We start from the raw sequence: 26,402 nt of genomic DNA, 5'->3' as shown, positions 1-26,402 counted from the left end.
GCCCCATGATATTGTACCGACCTTTATATACCAACCTCCCAAATAAACGGAGCCCTCCCTACCTCGTAACCCTCTATTTTTTTCCATCCATTGGCCTGTCTAAGAGTCTCTTAAATTACTCTATTGTTTCAGCCCCCACCACCAGCTGTAGCAATGCATTCCAGGCACTCACAACCCTGTGTCAAAAAGCCTACCCCTGATGTCTCTCTGAAACTTTCCCTCTGACTCATGGGTCTTGTCGGGAAGTTTGGACAACTTTTAGTCCAAGTTGAAATGACCGTTGTAGGCAAGGAAATGCCACATCAGCTCAGTAATCCTGAGGCAGCTCATCCTATCTGTTTGATGCAGACGTTTAAAGGTTAAACATTTATCAGTGTGTGCCACATTTCTTCTGCCACAGTTTTAATCTGAAGTCCTCATCAAGGGGTCAGCAATCAAAAGGGTTAAGAACTTTAAATTCCTGAGTGTCATCATCACAAGATTCAAGACTTAATTTATTGTCATGCATTAAAGACAGTGCGATATTGCATGGCATTTGTTTTTGTTTGCCGTAAAGCAGGTCAGATTCGCCATTGGCAGAAATTGCTTGAAGCCCCTCTTACAGTCAGAGAAAGAGAAGCAAAAATAAGTCCCCTCAGAGTCACCATTTGTGGATTCGCTTCTGCAGCTCCTGCAGCCACACAGAGTCCAATCCAAACCATCAGCAACCCGAGCTCCAGATCTGAACCGCCCACACGATCAGCAAACCTTCAGCACTGACCTGGGGCCTCCATGTTGATGCAATCACGAAGAAGGCTCGTCAGCAGCTGTACTTCATGAGGAGTTTGAAGAGATTTGGATACCACCAAAGACTCTTACAGGTGTATAATGGAGAGCATTCTGTCTGGTTGCATCACTGCTTGGTATGGAGGAACCAATGCACAGGACAGGAAAACACTACAAAGAGTTGTGAACTTGGCTAGCGCCATCATGGTCATCAGTCTCCACTCCATCGAGAACACCTACAAAAGGCAACATCTTAAGAAAGCAGCCTTTAACCTCAAGGACCCTCACCACCCAGGCACAGGAAGTAGGTACAAGAGCCTGAAGACGAGCATCCAAAAAACAGCTTCTTCCTCTCCGCCATCAGATTTCTGAATGGAACCATAGAACGCTACAGGACAGAAAACAGACTATTTGACCCCTCTAGTCTGTGCCAACCATCATCTCGCTCGTCCCATTGACCTGCTCCCGCTCCATAACCCTCCAGGCCTCTCCCATCCATGTATCTATCCAATTTATGGATAAAACACCGAGCCCGCTTTCACCCCATCGGATGGCAGCTCCTTCCATACTGCCACTACCTTCTGAGTGAAGAACTTGCCCCTAGTGTTTCCCCCTTCAGCTTAAAACTATGACCTCTCATATTTATCTCCCCCAATCTAAGTGGAAAATGGCACCCAAAAATTGCACACCAATAGTGCGGGGACAAAGAGTGCCATTTAGATAGGTTTGTTACATAGTAGTGGAATTAAGGGATGTCGGTGGAGAGGAGCTGATCACAGTGGATTCCAACCTTTTTCTTTCCACTCACATCCCACCTTAAGTGATCCCTATGCCATCGGTGCTCTGTGATTAGTAAGGGATTGTTTAAGGTGGGGTGTGAGTGGGAAGGAAAGGTTGAAAATCACTATTTTAGACCCAATTGTTACTGAAATATTTTGCTTTAGAAAAATTGTCATCATCCCATTTCCTTCCACTCACAGGCCACCTTAAGTTATCCCTTAATAATCACAGAGCACCGATGGCATAGGGATGACTTAAGGTGGTCTGTGCGTGGAAAGAAAAGGTTTGAAAACCTCGGGTCTATCATCGTATCAGCCATGATCTCATTGAATGGCGGAGAGGACTTGATGGGCCGGGTGGCCTCGTCCTGCTCCTATTTCTTATGTTCTTTATGAGTGCATGCATATAATAAAACTTGCAGTTCTGTTATTTTGCTCACAGATAAGAATTTGAACTTAGCCAACGTGGAAGGGGTAAAAAAAAACAATGGAATTGCTGGCAGCTGCAGGGCACCTACGCAAAACAAGCTTGGGTTTCCTCGATCCAAGTCCTAATGGACATGAGTATGAAACACAAAATTGCTCATAACTCGGCACTAATTGATGTTAAATTGGCTATCACCATCGGAGGGAGCAGAGGTACTGCCGACATGGGAAATGCAATGTCATTATGTGATGGCACATTGGGGGTGCATGTTATAAACAACGTTGGGAGTGTATTCTTGCTTGCAAGGTTTGATTGTTATTTATGCTTTCATTTGATGCCCCTGAGTGTGATATCCTTGACTCTTTGGCAAACAACTGATCTTTGCTGCAGTATCTGCAAGAGTCCTGGTAAATGAGATTGTGTCTGTTGTTCACTGCGCATTTCACTTTGTGCCATGTGAGAGGAACTGATATTCTTCACAATAAAAGTCTGTTGTCCTCCTCGGTGGACATTGCCTCCAGATTGATAACAGTGGAGCGAAGCAAAAGGGGGAATCGCCTTTCCAAAGCATCTTTCATGATTTAAAGGTTTTGTAGTTGGAATCATATTTTATTGTTATGAGCATGTCAGTAAATTGGTTGTTTTGCAAGAAAAATATTTTGGAAATGTTGTCACTTTTGCAATACAGGAAGCCCTGCAGCAAGCTTTTGGTTACACCACTGCAGACTTTGGTGTTTCACTCCATAGAAGGATGAAGGAGTGGGATTATTGTGTGGGACAGGATGGACTTGATGGGCATTAGGGCCTGTTTTTGTGCTGTACAACCTTTTGACTTGATTTCTTTGACTTTCTTTGTTTGTCCCTGTGTAGAAGCATGCTTTGACGATTTCTGTCTCTGTTCCTCTTCTGCAACCACATTCCTCCAGGACCCCACTCCCGCTGATGGCTCTTTCTTGCTTTGACGTTCGTGCTCTACGTATGCGCCCTAACGCCAGCCATCATGGAACGCACAGGTATGCACATGAGACACATGGAACTCAAAGCAGAACGTGTGTTTTATTCAAGCCTTACTCAATCCCTTGCACAAATGTGCTGGAGATATCGAGCAGGTCACGTAGCATCTACGGGAAGTAAAGGGTAACCAATGTTTCGGGCCTGGGTCCTTTGTCATCTATGTTGCACTCAGCCCTCGCATCTGCAGATGTTCTTGTTTAGCACATTGTCTGAATCTTTCTATGAATGTCGTCCAAAGTCTGGTTTGTTACAGGACATAACCTCAGGCCTTAAAGAAACACATCTTCACAACCAATAATGTGTACCCTACATGTTCTCACATCTACAGTATGTGTGATTCTGTGCGTCTGTTGTTTTGTGTCCCAGTCACACTCTGTTTCTGTATGAATCTGAATTTCTCCTCTACCACTCACAAGCTGCGTCTGTTTGCCTGGCGATGCATGTGCTGATCTCTTGAATTAAACTTTTTTTTGATTGTCATCAGCTTGGATGGGCCTTTGAGCTTCAGGGCCATAAACAAATCAGCAAATAGTCCACAAATTACGACCGTATTCCGTCTGACTGATCTGTCGTATCTCGAAATGGACATAAGTCGGAAATTCACCTTATCAATTTTATCGTTCGTCAAATGCAACATGGCGGCCACCAAGGCCAGTTCTCGCTATAGATGCCATTTTCCATATATAGGCCCCTACTTTCACCCCAAGAGCGTAATTTTATATTTACATATATTTTTCTTTATTTTTTAAAATTCCGGTCATATATACAGATGGCCATAAGTCACATAGGTTGTAAGTCAGGGATTACCTGAAATTCACGCAAGCAGTTCAGGTGACATCGGTTATGCCCAGTGGTGGACTGGCAACATGAGGTTAACTTGTATGACTGCAGGCGTTGGAATCTGGAGCAAAAAAACAATCTGCTGGGGGAACTCAGTGAGCTGAGCAACATCAGAGGGAGGGAAGTAATGAATGGCTAACAATTCAGATCGGAGCCCTTCGTCAAGACTGAGAGGGTGGAGGGGAGGGAGCCCATGCACTGAGGACAGATTGGGAAGGGTTGGACGAGGGCCATTGGACATTGGAAGCGAGGGTAGGGTGAAGGATGAAGAACAAATGGAGAGGTGGAGGTAGGTGATTGGCACCGGACTGCATGATGTGACATAATTGTACGGTGCCATGTGGTATGAAATCGGTTCACCCCACGGTGTGGCGTAAGGTCAGATCACCCCACCGGGTAGCACGAGTTCAGTTCACCCCACCGCGTGGCACGAGATCAGTTCACCCCACCGTGTGGCGCGAGGGCAGTTCACTCCACCGCGTGGCGTGAGGGCAGTTCACTCCACCGCGTGGCGTGAGGTCAGTTCACCCCACCACATGGCCTGCCATTATAGAATGGTGCCATGTGCTGCAAGATCAGCTTTACTGCACCGTGTGCATGGCGTGACACCATCACACTGTCCCATGTGATGTGAGATGATCGCAATTTTCACTCCAGGCTTCTGAATATTTTGTATTTCTCTGATCTCTGTTTCGCAACGGTCAAGAGTGCAGGCTGACTTTATTAATAAATATTATTAGAGCAGGTTGGTACCAGCTGCTGCGGGTAATGTCTAAATGTCAGTTGTAACAAGTCAATTAAATGGCTGTGTAATGGCCTTGGAAAATGGATTTCCCTTTTCTTAAAATAATGTCCTAAACATCTATTTTTCTTTTTAAAATTGCTTGCTTTTATTAATGCCACAGGTTGTGGATTATTCAGTAGGGAAAAATTTCTTTTGATAGTTTGATACACAACTGTTTCTATATCAGCTCTGCTTACTCAAACTTCATTTCAGCCTTTTCTGTGTTATCTCCATTCTTATCCCAGAGGAAGAGGGACCATTAGGGGCACCGCACTTCAATTTTGTTTGCTTTTTTATTTTAAAAGCTATTATTTTTTTCATTTGGCTTCCATTAATTCTCTGTTCCCTCCTCTATCATTCTCCATGCCTTTGTACCTCTCTCTCTCTCTCTCTCCCCCTGCACTTTATTTTTCTGTCCCCTTTCCCCTCCTTCTGTCCAGTTGCCTCTGATTGTGGATTTCAAGAGGGGGAAACCAGGAGAACACGAACCAGTTCTCACCAAGGGGGTCAGCAGAGGAGGGGGTGAAAAACTTCAAATTCCTGGGTGTCAAGATCGATCCTGAGGCTTCCGTGTCGACGCAATCATGAAGGCTCGCCAGCGACTATACTTCGTGAGGAGTTTGAGAAGATTTGGTATGTCACCAAAGGCTCTTGCAAATTTCTACAGGGGCACCGTGGAAATCATTCTGACCAGTTGCATCGCTGTCTGGAATGGAGGTGCCATTCATAGGACAAGAAAAAAACTACAGAGGAGTTTTAACTCGACCAGTGACCATCACGGGGATCAGTCTTCCCTCGATTAAGGACATCTTAAGATGTGGTGTCTATCCTCAGAGACCCCCCACCACCCAGGCCATGCCCTCTTCACACTGCTACCGTGGGGAAAAAGATACAACTGTGCAGAAGCTATTTATAGCAATTCTGCAAATGTAATGCTGCCACAAAACAAATTTTGAGACATGTTCATGACAATAAATTCAGATTCTGATTCTTTCTGCATCTCTGACTGTCCCTCTACCTCTCTGTTACAGAATGTCTGTCTATCTTTCCTTATTTGTTGGCCTACTTTGTCTCTTTTGTCCTTTTAGTGTCCTGGTTTCCTCCCCCTCATTCTTGGCCTCAGCTTTTCTATCTGTGCCCCTCCTTTGCTTCTTTTTTTCTTCCTCTCTCTCTCTCAAAGCTTCAATGTCCCTCTCTGTCTCTCTCTCTCTCCCTATTCCTTTCATTTAAATTTCATTTAGACTTTTATTAAATTTTAGACTGACAGCACAGTACAAGGCCCTTCCGGCCCACGAGCCCATGCCGCCCAAATACCCCAATTAACCTTCAGACCCCGTGCAGTTTTGGAGTGTGGAAGGGAACCGGAGCAGCCGGAGGAAACCCATGCAGACACAAGGAGAACGTATAAACTTCCTTGAGATATGTTCCCAAGACAGATTTTCAGGTGCTTCTGTAGTTCAGACCCCTGATTGTGCCTGTGTTTTTGAAGATCATGGTTCAGTTGTCAGGGTGGTACCCAGAGGGAGTGATGAAAAGGTACGGAGTTCTGCAGATTGAATGAGAGCACTAAAGCGAAAGACTTCAGTAGGAAAATTAGTGTGCTAGTGGGTTAGGGAGATTATTTCATGTAATGGAGTCAGTGACTTGGGGGTCTTTAATTTAAAATTGCCAATAAGAAAGGTTAGGAAGAATGTCTTTGTGTGTGGAATGCATTACCCACTGGGACCAACTGAGGCAGTGACAATTACATTATATATATTAAAAAAGCATTCCACTCCTCTCCCTTTGATTTGCATTTGGTAATTCTGCTCGATGTGAGTGTACATTTGCAGGTTTATTCTATGATGCATTCATCCCTGAATCCGAACATTGTGGGTGCAATTTCAAGTCACCCTTACCTCCTGTGTTCCCTGTCTCTCTCCCCTTTCAGCCCTCCCAGTTCGGTTTGCTTTCCCAGACCTTGCTTCGGCCATCTTGGACTCTCTCACCCTCCTGCTTCCTTCCACCTATGACCTTTAGCCACTGCGTTCCCTTCCCTTTCTGATTCCATCTGCTCTGCATCTCTTCCTCTGTGGTTTCCAATGTCCATTTCCTTCCTGATTGGATTAGAGCAGTGGGAGCCTTTGTATCAACCTCCACCTTCACCTTCCCCTGTTCTCGCCTCCTCCACCTGACCTCTTTGTTCCCCTGTCTCCTTTCATCTATTACCTACCTACGTATGTCTCCCAATTTCATCCTCCCCACCCCCCCCCCCCCCCCCCACCTTCCATTATCATCCTTTTCCAGTCCACCCATCACTTCCTGGCCCCATCTCCTCTTTATACTAGCTGCCTTCCCTCTCAGTTCAGTCCCAATGCAGGGCCTCGACAATTCATCTCCCCCCCCCAAGTGATTTTAATTTATTTTTTAAATTTAGAGACACAGCACGGTAACAGGGCCCTTCCAGACCCCAAGCCATCATTGCCCAAATACACTCAAGCCAAGTCAAATTTTTTTTCATCTGATTACACAAGTACAACCCCACAAAACAACGTTCTCCGGTCCTCGGTGCAAACCCCACAGACGCACAACCAGACATAACTTGTATGCAAAAAAACAATACATATTCATCATTCATATTTACAAAAAAAAATGTTTTGGAAATACGAGTGTCACAGATGGTTAGTGTGAGCAGTTCTTTTAGTCATTCACCATTCTCACTGTCCGTGGGAAGAAGCTGTTTCTCAACCTGGTGGTGCTGGCTCTGATCCTCTTGTATCTCTGTATCTGTAAGATGCTGTGTGCAGGGTGGAAGGAGTCCTCAATGATTTTGCACACCCTCTTGATACAATGATGGTGGTAGATCACGTCAATTTTGGGGGAGGAGGGAGACTCTGATGAACCTCTCTGCCACTCTTAAGATCCTGTGGATTGACCTCCAATCCATTTCTCTGCAACAACTGTACCACACTGTGATGCAGCCGGCCAGATAGAGCTCCTGTAGAAGGTTGACATAATGGTGGCTGGTAGCCTTGCCCGCTTCAGTCTCCTCAGGAAGTGCAGTTGCTGTTGTGCCTTCCTGACAAGTGAGCAGTTGTTGAGTGTTCACGATAGGTCACTAGTTAAGTCAACTCCAAGGACATTGGTGCTCTCCATTCTCACCATGACAGAGCTGTTGATGTGCAGTGGAGGCTGGTCGTTCCTGGTTCTCCTGAAGTCCACGATCATCTCTTTGTCTTGTCCACGTTGAGGCTCAGGTTGTTGCACTTGCGTGACCAATATTAATTAACTTACAAATCCTGTATGTTTTTGGAACATGGGAGGAAACTGGAGCACCTGGGAAAGATCCATGTAGGCCATGGGGAGAACGAACAAACTCCTTAAGACACGGCGGATTCGAGCCCTAGTTGCTAACGCTGTAGCATTGCACTAACTGCTATGCTAATTGAGCTGCCAGATACTTTTTGATCTGCTGACTTCCTCCAGTAGTTTATTTTTCTGGCTCCAACTCCCACTTTGGAGCCTTGAGCACCATATCCCAGGCTTGACTATCCCGAAGGGAGTCCATCAGAAACGTAGAGAAGGTATGAAACTCAGACCATATCCGCTGCTTCAGATGAACATCAAAAATCCCAGAAGAGAGCTGTCACAAGTACTTAACCCCGCAAACACATCTCTGTCATAGATCATCTGGCTCTCAGCATTCAGCTCTTACGGGAGTTTGCTGCGTGAAGATTGTTTACTGCATTTCCTGCCTTACATCAGTGACATCACTTGTTTGTAAAGCACCTTGTAACATCAAGAGGTCACGGAAGATGAACATAGAACACTGCTGCACAATACAGGCCCTTCGGCCCTCGATGTTGTGCCAACCTGTATTTTCCTTCCAAAATAAACTAAATACCTCCTACCTCATAACCCTCTATTTTACTTCCATCCACGTGCTGGTCTAGGAGTCTCTTAAATACCCCAAATGTTCCAGCCTCCATCCCTGGCAAGGCGTTCCAGGCACCCACCACTCTCTGTATAAAAAAAAGTACCCCTGATATCTCCCCTAAACTTTCCTCCCTTCACTTTGTACAGATGTCCTCTGTTGTTTGCTACTCTTGCCCTGGGAAAAAGGTGCTAGCTGTCCACCTTATCTATGCTTCTCAGTCACCTGCTTCAGACGGTTTATTTTTAAAGGAAAAAGTTTGCGTCACATTCATTATATATTATGCCATAGTTGTATAATTAAAGCAGGTTGTATTACAAAAGGAGGTGAGAGAAGGGACTATTGAGAGAAGTATATGAGGGCAACCATTTAAAGTGGTTGGCATGGTGGTTAGCGCAACACTGTTAGAGTGCCAGTGATTGGGACCGTGGTTCGAATCCCACACTGTCTGTAAGGAGTTAGTACATTCTCTCCGTGTTTGTGTGGATTTTTCTGGGGGCTCCAGTTTCCTTCCACCATTCAAAATGTACCAGGGATTGCAGGTCAATGAGGTGTAATCAGGTGGGACGGCCTCGTGGGCTGAAATGGCCTGTTACCATGCTGAATACCACGAAGGGACCACAATGGGTCTCCTCCCCTCCTGTAAATGCTGGCTGCATCATAGTGTGGTGTGGCAGCTGCAAAGCATCAGATCAGAGGTCAGTACAGAAGGTGATTCAAACTGAAGTCTCCGTTCCCTCAATTGGTGACAGGGAAAGGTGCTTAAAGAGGGTTCAACACCTAAGAATTAATAAGGGAATGAAAGGGAATAGAGGGAATAAGGAGGGAATTAAAAGAGTGACCTTTGTTATATATGAAAATTGAAATCTTTTCCGGGGGGGGGGGCTGGGTGGGGAGGAGTTACGGTCACTGCAAAATCAGTTGACATTTGCGAGTGAATTCGCAAATCCAAATGCAGAGGGGAGATGTGGTTGCCCGACAAGGGATAAAGGGCAACTTAGGAGGGGGAGGGGAGAATGGGGTTAAAGAAGTTTTAAATAGGAGAATAAGGAAAATGTTTGATGTTTTAGAAATGTTGTCTTATAAAGTGTTCAAAACAAGAAAGCAGAAATGGATAAGAAGGAAAGGTGATGATGGAGAAACGGAAAGGGAAGATAAACAAAGTATGAAATGGCTACGTTGAACTATATGACTTTAAATATTAATGGAATACATAACCAAATCAAAAGGAAGAAACTGCTAAATTTACTGAAAAAAGAAAAAATTGATATAGCATTTGTCCAAGAAACACATTTAACTGAATTGGAGCACAAGAAATTAAAGAGAGATTGGGTAGGACATGTAACAGCAGCGTCGTATAATTCAAAAGCAAGAGGAGTAGCTATATTAATCAGTAAAAATGTACCAATTAAAATAGAAGAGGAAATAATAGATCTAGCAGGGAGATATGTAATGATAAAATGTCAGATATATTCGGAGTTTTGGAATCTACTCAATGTATATTCACCTAACGAAGAAGATCAAAAGTTTATGCAAGATATTTTTTTGAAGATAGCAGATACGCAAGGGAACATATTAATAGGAGGGGATTTCAACCTGAATTTGGATTCAAATATGGATAAAACTGGGAAAAAAATTAACAGAAAGAACAAAGTAACCAAATTTATAATTAAATCGATGGAAGAAATGCAACTTTTGGATATATGGAGGAAACAACACCCAAAGGAAAAGGAATATTCATATTATGCGGGTAGTCATAAAACATACTCAAGAATAGACTTATTTCTGTTATCAGCTCGTATGCAAGACAGAGTAAGAAAAACAGAATATAAAGCTAGAATATTATTGGACCATTCACCCTTGATATTGACAATAGAGTTAGAGGACATCCCTCCAAGAATGTATAGATGGAGATTAAACTCCATGCTACTTAAAAGGCAGGATTTTAGAGAATTCATTGAAAGACAAATTAAAATGTACTTTGAAATAAATACAGAATCAGTGAAAGATAAGTTTATACTATGGGATGCAATGAAAGCGTTCATTAGAGGGCAAATAATAAGTTATGTAACCAAGATGAAGAAGGACTATAATCAGGAAACAGAGCAGTTGGAAAGGGAAATAGTAAATATAGAAAAAGAATTAGCAATGAAGGAAGATACAACTAAAAGAAGAGAATTGGCAGATAAAAAAATAAAATATGAAACACTACAAACATATAAGGTGGAGAAGAACATAATGAAGACAAAACAGAAATATTATGAACTAGGGGAAAAAACACACAAAATTCTAGCATGGCAGCTCAAGACAGAACAAGCTAAGAAAATGGTATTGGCATCAAGGAAAAAAGACAAATAAATCACATATAATCCAAAGGAGATCAAGGAAAACTTTAGAGAATTATATGAACAATTATACCAAACTGAAAACGAAGAGAAAGAAGGCAAAATAGATGAATTTTTAACTAAAATTGAACTACCAAAATTACAAATAGAGGAACAAAATAAATTAACAGAACCATTTGAAATAGTAGAAATACAAGAGATAATAAAAAAAACTACCAAATAATAAAACACCAGGAGAGAATGGATTCCCAATAGAATTCTATAAAACATTTAAAGATTTATTAATTCCTCCCCTCCTGGAAGTAATCAACCAGATTGATAAAACACAAAGCTTACCAGATTCATGTAAAACAGCAATAATTACAGTAATACCAAAGCAAGGGAAAGATCCACTCGCACCAGCGTCATATAGACCAATATCATTACTTAACACAGATTATAAGATAATAGCTAAACTATTAGCAAACAGATTAGCAGATTATGTACCTAAAATGGTAAATCTAGACCAAACTGGATTTATTAAAAAAAGACGCACAGGGTGTCAACAGTGAAGATTCAATAATTTGTTTCCAGGGATGGTAGGTTTGGTGATTGAGTAGAGGTGCTCTTGATATCGCTGAACATGGCTGAGGTGTGGCCCAGACCCTCCTCTTGCTCCTAGCAGTTGTCTGATTCCCTTGGAGATCTTGAATGGAGTACATTCACAAGGCTTTTTTTGTTTATTTAGATATACTGCATGGCAATGGGCCATTCCGGCCCACAAATCTGTGCTGCTCAATTTACACCCAATTAACGTAGACCCCCCCGGTATATTTTGAATGGTGAGAGGAAATCGGAGACCCCTGGAGAAAACCCGTGTACACACAGGGAGAACATACAAACTCCTTACGGACAGCACGTGATTCGAACACCAGTTCCGATTACTGGCGTTGTAAAGGTGTTGCTCTAAATGCTATGCCAACCATCCAATGGCCAGGTCTCTAGAGCAAGGAGGGACAAGCAAAGCCCACATAGTCCTGTGGCTTACCCTATGTGTGAAACATAGATATCAAGGTGGTGAGGTTCTCCCTATCTCCAGTGCTGCAAATGATGGGCCTGGTCTCTTGACTGCTCAGCATTTCGTTTACACTGGTGCTCTTTGGTTGAAAGGTTTTGGCAAGAGTACACCTTTGACCTCAAGTCCATCAGGTAGTGCACAGCATGGAATATCCTAAAGGCATGGTGGGAAAAAAGATGATGGATTCTGTGGACTGGTTCTCCATCTGACCATCAAAGCCAGCTCAATCGCCACAAACTCACTCTGACACCTCATCATATCCTTCCTGTGCACCCGGAGTCTCACTCTTCATGCACACTTCCATCGAGATGGCCGTGATGTGGATTTGACCAACTTCTCATGATGTGCCTGGATGGTGTGGATAGGGATGTGACAGTCCTTGTTGAGGTTCTGCCCGAGCACCCACACAACAGAGGGAGGACTCGACGATCTTCCAGCTGTTCCCAGGGACTCACAGCGAAACAAATGTCAGCTGCTACTGGAAGGTCATACCTAAGGAGTATGCTCTGAGTAAATTTACTGGAACTCGGTGCAAAGCACAAATGTGCTGGTCAACCTCAGGAGGCCACTCAGCATCTGGAGGAAGCAAAGGGTAACTAACTGGAAGAAATTTTATGAAGATTGACACCGCCACTCTGTGAAAGAAAGTTTGTGCTGCAGCTTTGACATTGACACTAACGTAATTGGCAAACAGCCAGTTTTAATGCAACATCTATTCAGCAAGATATTATTTAGAAGTTAATCCTTAACAGTTGTCAAGGGTGCTAGCAGTGGTTGTTGACATTAACAGTGATTATTAACACTTTCTCCTTCATATCAGACAAAACTAAGATTTTAATACAAAATTTGTAGTCAAGGTCTTGATATAGTTTTCAATGGGTTTATTCCATGATGTAATCCTATTTTTTGTAACAGCTTGTTTGTCTCTGTATTCATGCTTGTAGAAGTAGATTTTGGAGTCGGTAAGCAGTGGAGACTGCCACCTACTCTCCATTATATATCACGTGAAGTAAGTCAGTGAAACGATACTCGAGGTCTCCAAATCAATTCCGATAATTTCGCTGACACCTGCGTTGTCAGGAATCCTTTCCTTCCCTTGTTTGCCCCTCACTTTCTCTGGACGCTGTGTGATGTGCTAAGTTTCTCCAGTACGTTTGCGTAATGCACTCAGCCCCAGCGTCTGCAGACTTTCCTGATTAACCCCCGAAGCTCGGCGCAGCCACCGCAGACACCTAGCGGGGTAGGGCTGCAGTCGCAAGTTCCTGCTCCCTCCCGGGTACAGGGTGGCTTGGCTCTGAGCAATGACCTCTCGGTAGCTTCACGGGCATGCACTTTAAGGAATCAGAATTGATTGTCATGAACAAGGCATGAAATTCTGGGTTTTGCGGCAGCGTCACAGTGAAAACGTTCAAATTATAACCATCTTACAATACTAATATAAAAAAGTAAAAATAATTGTGCACGAAAAGTGAGGCTGTCTCTTTGGTTTATTGATCATTCAAGATTCTGATGGGAGAGGGGAAGAAGCTGTCCTTGTATTGCTGGGTGGTCGTCTTTAGGCTCTTGTACCTTTTTTCCTCTGGTAGCAGAGTGAAGGGGGCATGGCCTGGGTGGTGGGGTCTTTGAGGATAGAGGCTGTTTTTATAAGACACCGCCTCATGTAGATGTCCTCGATGGAGTGAAGTCTGCTGCCTATGATGTCGCAGGCCGAGTTAACAACACTCTGGAGTTTATTCTTGTCCTGGGAGTTGGCGCCTCTGTACCAGACAGTGATGTAACCAGCCAGAATGTTCTCTCCAGTACACCTGTAGAAGTTTACGAGAGTCTTCAGTGAGATACAGAATCTTGTCAGACACCTCACGAAGTATAGCCGCTGATGAGCCTTCTTTGTGATTGCATCAACATGGAGAGGCTCCAGATCAGATTCTCGGAGATGCTGATGCTGATTTGAAGTTCTTGACCCTTTCCACTACATGAGGAGACGTGAGTGGCATTGTCACATTGTGAGAGAATGCGTTGAATAGATGGTACATTGAGCTTTGAGTATTTACTGCATATGTTATAAATAAAATATATTTTAGAATTTTTTAAAAAATTACCCTAATTGCCCTTGAATTAATTGGCTTGTTAGGTTTTTTCATAGGGGACTTGAGTTCACTGATTGGATAACATCACCAGCTACAGATGCTAGATTTGCTTCCCTGAAGGTCATTTTATTTAAATAAACAAATTTACATTCTCAAGCTGCTGTGGTGGGATTTGAACTCGTATGTATTGTATCTCTGGATCATCATTAGTCCAGGCCTCCAGATTATGTGTCCAGCAAGAGAACCACCGCATTCACTGTCGAGAGGCTGGAATTTAGCAGTCATATCAAGCTTAGCAGCATTGCAACTTGGTGCTTGAGGGCATGGTTCTGGGGTAAGATCTATTTTTGTGCATTGACCCAAGGTTTGAATATTTCAGGCCACTCAAACCGACAGGGACGGATCAAGGATAGAAGCAGTGAGGGGCAGATTATGCAGTGACCGCGGGGAAAAGAGCAGAGTAGCGTCTAAAGGTCGGTGAATTTTTACGGGAGTTGCAAAGGTTTGGGGATGTCGGGCGAGGAAGGCGGAGAGAGCGGAAGGGGAAGTTAGCGACGGAGTGGAAGGCAGGGGAGGTTACATTATAAAAGGAGGTGAGAGAGGGGACTATAGCGAGTGGAAAAGAAACAGCATTTGGGTTGAGAGGAGTTGTAAATAGAATGGAGAACGAGAGGAACGGCAAAGATGGCGGAGACCAGTAGAGCCGGAGATGGCTTCTCGGGCTAACAGAAGTCAGGAAGGTTATGGCAGTTACCAATACCGCTCTTAATGGGAATATGGTTTTGTTTTGCCTATCAGTTAAAATACCATAAACCCAGATGCCTTGGTTAGTGTTTTTACCTGTTACTTGCTTCACCAGGGTTACATTCAAAATGGTGCTGGAGCACAGTGACTGTTTTGTGTTCTGCTTGGATAGAGAGCAGAAAAAAACTTTATCTCTGGGCACGTGACAGTATACCGAGTGAAATCAACTCACTAGTGAGCCTGCCTGGAAGTAAAATCACAAAATTGCTGGAGGAAGTCGGCAGGTCTCACAGCATCCAGAAAGTCCCCAGCCTTTCTGTGCTTTTGCTGCAATCACAGCGTCTGCAGAGCTTCGTGAAGGACCACCGATGGCAATGGGCAATTAAATACTGACATTGCAGGGACCCCTGAATGAGGTTTGATGGAAAATCCATCCCTTCCACCAAAATCCCCACCTTTCTGTCCTCCCTTCCCAGCATTCCATGGGGACCATTCCTCCCCTGACAATCTGAATTACTTCCAGATTGACATCCCATCTTTTCCAAGGCACCTTTCTGTTTCCCTTTCCGCACTGATGCTGCCGAACCTGCTGAGTTTTCTTATTTTCTACTTCTGCTGGCAGGAAGAAAGAATGAAAAAAGTTCACTGAGTTAATGAAGTGCAATCACAGTTCAAAAAAGATCAGTGCTGCAGTTAATTCTGCCCAGAAAGGTTCCAAACGCACCAATGAGATCATAATGAGTTCACCTACTTTTAGTGATAGCTGTTGAGGAATAAATATGTTCATTGTGTGATGAATATATTTTACATCATTCAGAGTTCAGATTTATGGTCAGAGTACATACACGACATCACATACAACACTGAGATTCTTTCTCCTGCGGGCCAGGCAGAATTACCACTTGTTGGTAGTGCAAAAAAAATATACAGTATATTCATGTCAAGAAATAAAGAACTGTAAACAGATAATGAATGTAAACAAGCTGCAATACAGAGGGAATTTAAAAAATCAATTAAGTGCACAAGTCAGAGTCCTTAAATGTGTCCCTGATTGAGTTGATTGCTTTGGAGTCAGATGGTAGAGGGGAAGCAGCTCTTCCTGAACCTGGTGGTGCAAGTCTTGTGACCCCTATACTTTTTTTCCTGATGGTAATAGAGCATGTGCTGGGTGGTATGGATCCCTGTCGACGTTCTTGATAGTGGGGTTGGTTTTGCCTGGGATGTCCTGGGCTGTATCTACTACCTTTTGAAGGGCTCTACGCTCAGGGGTATTGGTGTCCCCATACCAGACCCATGTCATACCAAACCTCCACAGACTCCTGAGGAAGTAGAGGTGCTAACGTGCTTTCTTCATGATGCCGTTTCTGTGTTGGGTCCAGAAAAGGTCCTCCAAGATAGTGACTCCCAAGAACTTAACTTTGCTCTCCACCTCTGATCTCCCAATGATCACTGGATTGTGCACCTCTGGCGTTCCGTGACTGAAGTCAACAATCAGCTCCTTAGGTTTGGTGACATTGAGTGGAAGGTCATTGAAGAGGGATAACGGTGCCGAATTTTAACATTTCATTTGATTGGTGGTCGTTCCCATGGTATTCAGTTCTCATCGTGTGGTCCGAGAAATGAACTCTTCCGAGAGTGCTAACCGATACTAAATGTGCTATTTTCTCCCAAATATATTGACATGGAGAATCAGAAGTAGAGATTGCAGAATGGAAGGGTAATGCATGCAGTTATTGTTGGAACAATGTGAAGTGCAGTGACAATAGGATTGGAATCGGAGGAAGATTCTGAACAAGAAACTTGCATTCATATTGCTGTGTTATCATTGGTAAATGAAGCGCAGAGAAAGTTATGAGAGTTTGACATGAGTATTTAAACGACAGAGCTATGGAATGCCTGGGAGAAAAGGTTTGCTGAAAGATGGAAGTTAGTTTGAGCTAATTACAGTACAACTCCGATTATCTGAAATGGTTGGGACCAGCCCCACGTCAGTTAAACAGGTTTTTCGGAGAACCGGTCATTTTTGAAAAACAGCCCAGTAGCAAAAGCAAATCTCCTGTAACAGTGTTCAAACAACAAGGGAAGGCTTTTTAAGCATGAAATAATGTTTAATTCTCACCCCCAAAAAATGCTGGCCATGCAATCACCAACATCTCCCCACCGAGGCCCCGCTAGTGCTGGGATCTCGAGGCCCGCTGCTGCCACTAAGTCCCTGGTCAGTTCTGCTCTGAAAAAAATTTGGATAATTGAGGATTTCTGATTTGTTTTGGAGATCCTCATTTATCCCAAAAATGTTATTAAATTTTCAGATAAATAAAGATTTTGGAGAATCTGATTTTGGATTATCAGAGTTGCACATGTATCAAGTTTGTTTTGCAAGTAGTCTGGTTAGACATCTCATACATAGAGCCATATGTAAGAGAGAGGGATCAGATGGAAAAGGATAAAGACCAATTAATTTATACTGTAATAAAACACGAAAGTCTGCAGACAGCGTGATTGAGGTAAAAACACAGTGCTGGGGAAACTCAGCAGGTTAAACAGTGTTCTTTATATTGCACAGATAAAGATACATAATTAACATTTCAGGTTTGAGTACTACATCAAGGAATGAGCAAAATGTAGGTAGACGCCCTAACAAAATGATAGGGGGGGGGTGAAGGAATCTGGTCCCACTGGAGGGAGATAATAGGTGGTTAAGGGAGGGAAGGCACACCAGCAACCGGCCTGGGAGTGGGGGGGGGGGAGATAGCTTTGTGAATGGAGAGGGAAGGGGAAAGAAGTCAGGGTTGGGGAAGAGAGGGAGAACGGTTAGCAGAAACCAGAGAAGTCAATGTTAGTGCCGTCTGGTTGGAGAGTGCCCAGACGGAATATTAGGTGTTTTCCCTCCAATTTACGGCTGGCCTTGGTTTTTACTAATGAAAGATTCACTCAGGGGACTGATAACAGTGGGGAAGAAAGTGTCCTTGAATCTGGTGGTGTGTGTAATCTGCACTCAGGAACGGAGACGAAGAGAGCGAGATCTGGGGTGGGAATGAGACTTTTTTTTAACAACGGGCTACTTTTCCGAGGCAGCGGGAATTGTAGGCTAGATGTAGGGGAGGTCAGTCTTCAAGAAGTGAAAAGTTTGGGATAAAGGGCAAGGGTTGAGGGAAGTGAGTGAATGAAAACTGTTGGGAGGTGGCAGGGAATGGCTGGAGGGTTCTGTTCTGTTCTCCTTTATCATTCTACAGGGAGCAGAAATATAACTTGAGATTTTCAGCATTAACTCGGCTTCCCACATATTATGCGATAATGTGGAATGTTAATATCTTCTGCAGCATGCTTTCTTTATCATTTTAGTAGATATTTAAATAACCAATTAGGTACCAAAACCACCCACCAGTGCCCCAACTGCCTGATCTTACAATTCCTTACAACGGCTGCAGTCATTTTTTTTTGGTGAGTAACACATTTTCCAGGTTCCGCGAGAATAACGCAGGTGGGATGAAACACAGAACCAAGGATGGGGGATTGATTGAAAACAAAATATGATTGAAAATAACAACATCAAGGGCAGCACAGTTAGCGTAGCAGTTAGCGCAACGCTGTTACAGCGCCAGCGACCTGGGTTCGAATGCAGAGCTGTCTAACACGACTTTGTATGTTCTCTCCACGTCTACGTGGGTTTCCACCAGGTGCTCCGGTTTCCTCCCACCCTTAAAAACATACCGGGGGTTGTCGATCAACTGAGTGTAATTGGGCAGCACAGGCTCGTGGGCCGAGAGGGCCTGTTACCGCGATGTATGTCTAAATTTAAACATGCAGGAGGCAAATTTTAAAGTCGCCATACATTCAGATCTCTATGGTGGCTTACTTGGGAAGAGGAGTGCAGTGGCCATGATCTCTGCCCCGTCATGTGTGATCAACATACAGTAAATGACTTGAATGAAAAAGTCAGAGGACGGGTTAGTAAGTGTGCAGATGAGACCATGATTGGTGGTGTTGCGGACAGTGTAGAGGGCAGTCAAATAGTGGAAGACGGTACGGAGGCAGCATTCAAGAGGCATAGACAGGAACATGGAGGGAATATGGATCATATGCAGGCAAAAGAGAGATTTAATTTGGCCCAGACATTGTGGGCCAAAGGGCCTGTCCCTGCCCTGTTCTCTTCTGTATTCTTCATTTCAAGGTATGGACAGGTTCTTTATCTGGATACTCCCTGTCATACTGCCTCAGTGGGGAGCATCCTTGATTCTCACCTCAAGGCCTGCGCTCTCAGTCCTGACTAATCTCTTCGTGACAACAGTGAGGTGGATGCAGCACTGTCCGCTGCACCTGAGACCAATGTTGTACAAGAGCCTGTGCTTATTCAGAAGGCTGTACCTTAATCACTCTTCTCAATGATCCGAGTGCAATGTGACAAATACACTCCAATTTAAACAGGGAGAGTGGTACTGTTCTGGAAAGGGTTTAAGCGAATAATTAGCGAAGTAACCCTCCTGTTTAATTTTCACTCTGCTCCCTATGGCTCTTTCGTCCAATGGAAATTACGGCCTGCTGTTGCCATGGCAACACTGTACTAATTTTAAATAATTCCATACACATAATACAGAAAAACATGTTGAACTAATATTCACTACTAATCAGTAACCAGCAATGACAATTTTATATATAATAGTCACACACAACACGCACTCTCAAACGTGCATATACATGCAAAAATGTATACACTCAAACGCACGTGCACATACTCTCAAATGTGTATATACAAAAAACACCCACCCACACCCACCCACACACACACACACACACACACATACACACCCACCCACACACACACCCACCCACACACACACCCACCCACCCACACCCACCCACCCACCCACACACACCCACCCACCCACCCACACACACCCACCCACACACACCCACCCACCCACCCACACCCACCCACCCACACACACCCACCCACACACACACACCCACACACACACACACATCCTGTTAAAATTGCACTCATCCTCCAAAGAGTAATGTGAAATTTGTTGTCAAGTCACAAAGCAAGACAGGATGCTTGGTCACAGATGTAGGTTTTAAGGAGCATCTTCAAGGACACGAGAAATAAGGCAGATAAATGGGGGGATATTGCAGAACTAAGAATTTGGTATCAGAATGAAATCACGATGGGCCGCAGAGACTTCACTAGACCATAGCACTGGAGGGGCTTACAGACAAGAAGTACGGCCACAGAGCGGCCTTGTTTTTGCCTTACAGGCAAGATCAGAGTTCCAGTTCACATGCTCTGGGAATCGTCCTGTACCTGATCAATGGCATGTAGCCATTGGCTAATGTGTTGGGCAGATTTGCCATAATGAGAATGTCATACACGTTGTACAATGTACATATGCACTGAAATTCTTACTTGCTGTAGCCAAATATGTACTTCCAAAAAAAAATCACAATTGTATATTTAATTTTAAAAAGTCAATAAATACAAAGGATAGATGGACGATAACTATTCACGATCATCGGAGCGTAAGAAATGCGCAGTAGTTTAAATGGTCCTTTTGTTCAGAGTGTTGGAGCAGTCCCTGATTAGTGTAACAAGGGGAGGTTCAAGAGCTGGAGAGACAGGTACTGGGAGAAACCATTTGAAACGGAGGAGGGGGAAAGAAAAGTTAGAGGGAAAAAATAGTACAGGAGTATGTAAAAAAAATAGATAGAAAGTGGGACCTGATGGGGTTGGGGTGAAGAGGAGGAGGCTTCATAGGAGACTTGATTTTACACCAGACGGAAAAAAGGCATACGTTGATATTGTCAGGAATTGTTTGCAGTGGGTGTTTATACTCTGAACAAAACTGATGCGAAAAATTGCCATCCAGTAGCCGACTGCACTTCAAACCACATCTCATTAGAGAGAGTGACTTGTACAAAGCAGAGCAAGGCAAAGAAGCCTTAAACATCAAACAGAATCCGCGCGTCTGTTGATAGCATCTCACTTCTGCCCCACCGGGCAAAGTGGTGGGTGGATCAGTGGGGGATCGCACAGTCACAGCGTGTTGAAGAGATGAGCACATTTCTCTGCCTATATGTTGTGTGAGTGAGTGTGTTTGTAGTGTGTGAGTGTTCATGAGGGTGTTTAAAAGGAGAAGCATTCATACACCACCCTAACGATGTCCCAAAGCATTTTAAAGGCACTGGAATTCTTTAGAATTGTGGGTTCTCATGTAATGCAAGAAGGAATTTGTGCCATCAAGCTTCTACAGTACAGTAATGAGAAGCAATTTTTTTTGGGGGGGGGGGAAATGTTGCTCATCAGATAAATATTATCCAGAATGTTAGGGATGATTCCCCTGTTGGAGTTTCACTGCACAAACACAGGCCCTATGGCCCAACTCATCCTAGGTGCCTACCTGAAGTGACCCATTTTCCTGCGTAGCATTGTGCTTTTACTCCAGTCACGAAGTCTGCAGACTCTCGTGTTTCACACTTATTCTCAACCTTTTATCAGCTATGAGCCGGTTTGGATCCTGCTCAAGGTTTACGGGTCCCCTTCCCTGTGAAGCAGTCAAGTTTTGGTTTCTTCTGTACTTCTCTCCTACCGACTAATTTAAAAAAAAATTAATCATTCAAGTCTGTGGCACCCCCATAAATGAGCTGTGCCCATTAAGAATGACTCCTATCCATGTACCTATCCTGATGGCACTTAAGCAACGTAATTGTACGCAGCTCTACCACTTCCTCTGCCAGCTTATTCGACCTCTCCACCACCCTCCAGGTGAAACACCCTTCAGGCCCCCTTCAAATCCTTCCCTTCTCACTCTTGCTTTGGACTTCGCTAGCGTGGGAAAAATACTGCAACAATAACTTCACTCCTCATGATTTTATAAGCTTCTGTAAGGTCATGAACGTGTCATTTGTTGCGTTGCGGTAGCAGTATGGTGCAGAACAACGTGCAAACATTACTATAAAATTACAATTATGTAAAGACAAGATTTATTAAAAAGTTGTGTCTAAAAAAAAAGAAAAAAGTGAAGTTGTGTCCAGAGGTTCAGATTTCTGATGGCTCAGGGGAAGAACCAAATTCACCCCATCAGCCTCGGGAAAATAGTCAACTCATTGCCATTGGGAAAATAGTCCCAGCCTCTCCCTTCTCTTCTAGCTCAAGTCCTCCAATCCTGGCAACATTCTTAGGAATCTTTTCTGCATCCTCTCTCACATAATAACATCCTTCCTATTGCATGGAGACCAAAACTGCACACCAAATGTGGTCTCTCGCATGTCAGGTACAGCTCTTACATGGTGTCCTACCGGTTGCACTCAGTGCCCGGGAACTTGATAATTGTACTGCTGGGCCTCTCTCTTCGACAACACTACTTTGAAATAATGCTGGGCCATCTTTTAAGGCCAGCTCCGAAGGCAATCAGGGATTCGGTTTAACATCTCTCTGTCAGCGTGGCATTCTCTCAGCAGCAAGTCGAGACTTTTGTGTTCAAATCTGTGGAGTGTGATATGAGGTGAGGTTGTGACTAAGAGCTCACAAAGTGAGGGAACACAACCGTGATGTTACTGGGAAGTGAACCAGGGCTGTGAGATCACATCCAAAAACAATGTGGTGCTCGAAGGTTTGTACCCTCTGGCACAAGCTGGGCGATTGAAATCCAGTTCATTAAATAAAATCTGGAATTAAAAAGCTCTTTGTTGTTACAGTGACTGTGGATTTGTCAGTGTCGTAAAAATCCATCTGTTTCATCAATTGATGTTTGCGGCATGAGGCAGTAACCTTGTAAAAACTGTGCTGGAGAAACTCAGCAGGTCAAACAGTGGACTTTATATAGAAAAGATAAAGATACAGAACCAACATTTTGGGCTTGAGCCCTTCATCAAAGTACAAACAAAATGGTGCGAGTAGGTCCTGCAGGCAGGTGGTAATCAGTGGGTAAGGGAGGGAGGGCACAGCAGCAAACAGGGGCAAGGGGGATGGCTCTGTGAATGGAGAGGGAAGGAGGTGGAGGAAAGGAGATAGAGGGATGGGGAAGAGAGGAACGAGGAGTAGGCTAGAAGAAAGCAGAGAAGTCGATGTTCGTGCCACCCAGTTGGAGAGGGCCTAGACAGAAAATTAGGTGTTACCTCATCTTGCACCATAACATTCTCATTCTATATTTCTCTGACTCTGAGCTTGATTGACGCCAACAGGCTTGTTCTACTGGATATGATTTGGCTAGGTGTGTGAATGCAGGGCCATGCTGCTTATTTCCCAGTCTGTGTGTGTGTTTGTTGGGATCTGAGCCTTGGATTATGATACAGTCTCGGAGTTCTGCAGCTACCAATTCCCTATCCTTGGGAATCTGTCCTTCACGTGACTGCAGACAGCCTGTGTTGGGCAGTGTTGATTGCCTCCATGTGCTGATAGCTGTGGGTGACGTGCTCCAGATTTCAGGTTTATTGTCAGAGGGCATACACAACCCTGAGATTCTTTCTCCTGCGGTCCAGGCAGAGTTACCACTTACTGGCAATGCAAAAAAAGCCTGACTCAGTGTACCCATGTAAACAAATAAAAAAATGTAAACTGACTGTTTAATAGAGAGATAGAAAAAAAAAATCAATGAAGAGTCTTTAAATGATTGAGTTTGTCATTGAGGAGTCTGATGGTGGAGGGGGAGCAGCTGTTACTGACCCTGGGGGTGCCAGTCTTGTGGCACCTATACCCCTTTCCTGATGGCAGCAGTGAGAACAGAGCATGTGCTGGGTGTTTCTGGGTCTTTAGCTGCTTTCAGGTGGCCAGAATACCCGAAGATAAAGCCGCCTAAAATACCCGAATATGGCTGTCGGGAGGCCACCTGAAAGTGGAGAACCCGGCACCGAGGAGTACTTACCTAACCCTATATTCTCCGCTTTGGAGCGCTCCCACCAGGCACCAGAAAGCAGCAAGGCAGGCTAGCGACTTTCAGGTGTCTAGCAGCAACCCGATGACAGCTACCCTCCCTGCTGCCAACAGCCCCCCTCCCTGCCCCCGACAGCCCCCCGGTGTGGGACTACGGGGCTGGAACGGCCAGTGCGGGACTATGGGGCTGGGGCGGCCGATGCTTTGCATTGCATGCTTAAACTTGAAAATATGAGCCCACAGATTCAAGGACAGATTCTTTCCTGGTGTTACCAGACTCTGAAACAGATCCCTCATTGGTGTTTGTAACTCTACTCTCTGTCCTCCTCGACTGTAACACTACATGTTGCAATTTAATTTTAATATTGCATTTCCTGCTGCATTTGTATGAATTGACTTGCCTGGATAGCATGCTTTTCACTGTCTCTGGGCGCATGTGACAGTAAACAGTTCAAGGTTGTGTGTTGATCATGGATTTCCAGCATCCTGCGTTAGTCTCCATTTCTTTCCTCCCCTGAATTATTTTTCGTGCCCACAGCCTCTTCTCTGCCATTTGACTTCCTGTTTTCATCACTTTGTCACAGCTTTGTGCCACATGACTCTGTGCATACCCATTTATATTGGCAAATCCTACCAACCTCTATTTATCCTAGCAGACTGGAAGAGGCTTCACACAACCAAAACATGAATCTGAGTCACATGAGAAGGTATGGGGACATGACAAGTAGCAAATGAGTTGTGCCGTCCAGGGAGAGTTGAGACCGTGATGCAGAACTAGTCCGAGACTTTGTAAATTAGGGTGTTTTGGGAGTCTGATAACAGCAGGAAAGAAACTCTCCTTGCTCTCATACTTCTATGAAGATTATCAGACAGCTTTAAACAGAAAACATTTGAATAGCATTTGAATGGTATGAGTTTCAAGGAAATGGAACAAAGACAAAGGAAGAAATTGGTGGGCGGGGCGGTGGGAGATGCCATGTGTTTTCTCAGGCTTATTCCACCATTCACTGATATTGTTATTGCTCTTTCTCCCAATCCCATGATAACCGGGCCTGGCAATGTCCATAAAAGGGGTAAATGCCCCCCCCCCCACCCCGCTTCAGCTAGATCAAATGATGCAGTTGTACTTTATATCTCTTGCATCTTCTGCAATTTTCCATTGCCTCCCCAACAATCCCGCATCAAGGAAGGTGATAGGCCACCAAGCATCGTGCTTATAAACTTTTGCTGCGGTGGTGATTGTGGCAGGCTGCACTGCACTAAGCCGAGTTAAACAAGAAAGTCTGCAGATGTTGGGGTCAAGTGCCATGCACAAACATGCTGGAGAAACTCAGCAGGTCACACAGTATCCATGGGTAGCCAATGTTTCAGGCCTGGGCCTTTCATCGGGAATGACTACCCATCCTTCCTATGGATGCTCTGTGACCTGCTGAGTTTCTCCAGCATGTTTGTGTGTTCCACTGCTATTGCCCGGGCAGTTCTGAGCAACAATTCGCTCTCTGTGGCCTGTAAGGTTTCTGTGAGCTGTTTGCCATTTTCAGACTTTTATCACCTGCTCAACATGAGTTCTGCTCGAGGAGCACAGATAGAACATAGAACAGTCTGAATACAACTGAGATTGTCTGATCTCGGAGCTAAACAGTCTCTGGACTGATCAGTACTTGAAGGGGAGACTGACTAGGAACACCAGGTGCAGTGGGTTCTGTGAGGGGCGCTGGTCAAAGTGGCAACTCTGCCTTCCTTACAGTAGGCAAAAGTTAAAGAATTTCATGTCTTTTACATTCTAAATGTAGTGTTATGTGACAATAATGGAACCTTTACCTTTAAAGCAACACAGCACAGGCCTAGGAATAAGGGTTCAAAGGTGATTCACAAGGATGATTTGGGGAATGAAAGGGTTATCATATGAGGAGTGTTTGACAGCTCTTAACCTTTATTCATTGGAATTTAGGAGAATGAGGGGAGATGTCATTGAAACATTTTGAATGTTGAAAGGCATGGACAGAGTAGATGGATAAAGGTTGTTTCCCATGGTGGACGACTTCAGGATTGAAGGGCTTCCACTTCAAACAGAGATGCATTGGAATTTCTTCAGCTAAAGGGTGGTAAATCTCTGGAATTTTTTTTGTCACAGGCAGTTGTGGAAGCCAGGTCATTGGGTGTATTTAAGGCAGAGATTGATAGATTCATGATTAGCCAGGGTATCAAAGGTTATGTGGAGAAGGCCGGGCAGTGGGGCTGAGTGGGAAAATGGATCAGCTCATGATTGAATAGTGGGGCAGACATGATGGGCTGAATGGCCTATGTCTTATGGTCTTACAATGTGGCGCCAGGCATGATGGCCAAATTAAACTGAAACTCTGCTGCTTGCACGTGATCCTTGCGGAATAATATTGGTTCGGATTTCCAACCAGAATAGCACCTTTCCTCTGCACTACTACCCTCTTCTCTATGTAACCAATTCCAAATCCAAGGTGTCAACTCACCATGGATCCAGTAATTGAACTGGATTTTAAAATTTAGACATACGTACAGCACGGTAACAGGCCATTTCGGCCCACGTGTCTGTGCCGTCCATTTTACATCCCATTAACCTACACACCTCCCGGTACGTTTTCAACAGTGGGAGGAATCGGAGCCTCTGGAGAAAACCCACACAGACACGGGGAGAATGAACAGACAGACAGCGCGGGGCTCCAAACCAGGTCCAGTCTCGATCGCTTGCGCTGTAAAGGTGTTGCGCTAACCGCTGTGCCAACACTTGAAACTTAGACTATAACG

The 26,402-nt window shown here is 44.3% G+C and overlaps 1 protein-coding gene and 1 long non-coding RNA gene across 14 annotated transcripts in view; one reads left to right on the top strand and one right to left on the bottom strand.

Annotated features, from left to right (window-relative positions):
- Positions 1 to 26,402, top strand: part of dph1 (diphthamide biosynthesis 1) — a 745,916-nt gene that overhangs the window by 326,559 nt on the left and 392,955 nt on the right. For 12 of the 13 annotated variants that reach the window (XM_069911783.1, XM_069911789.1, XM_069911788.1 and 9 more), the window contains one exon: positions 2,898 to 2,984. The exons of the other annotated variant lie outside the window; for it this stretch is intronic. In XM_069911783.1, the coding sequence (XP_069767884.1) occupies positions 2,898 to 2,984 (87 nt within the window). The remainder of the gene's footprint in view (positions 1 to 2,897; positions 2,985 to 26,402) is intronic. 13 annotated transcript variants of the gene reach the window in all.
- The window catches only part of LOC138749845 (uncharacterized), a 42,525-nt gene that overhangs the window by 4,342 nt on the left and 11,781 nt on the right, over positions 1 to 26,402 (bottom strand). The gene's annotated exons all lie outside the window — the stretch shown is intronic.

The sequence above is a fragment of the Narcine bancroftii genome, chromosome 14 (genome assembly GCF_036971445.1).
Source record: "Narcine bancroftii isolate sNarBan1 chromosome 14, sNarBan1.hap1, whole genome shotgun sequence".
Taxonomy (NCBI): domain Eukaryota; kingdom Metazoa; phylum Chordata; class Chondrichthyes; order Torpediniformes; family Narcinidae; genus Narcine; species Narcine bancroftii.
The sequence above is the reverse complement of the archived record's forward strand: the minus strand, read 5'-3'. Positions and strand labels throughout refer to the sequence as shown.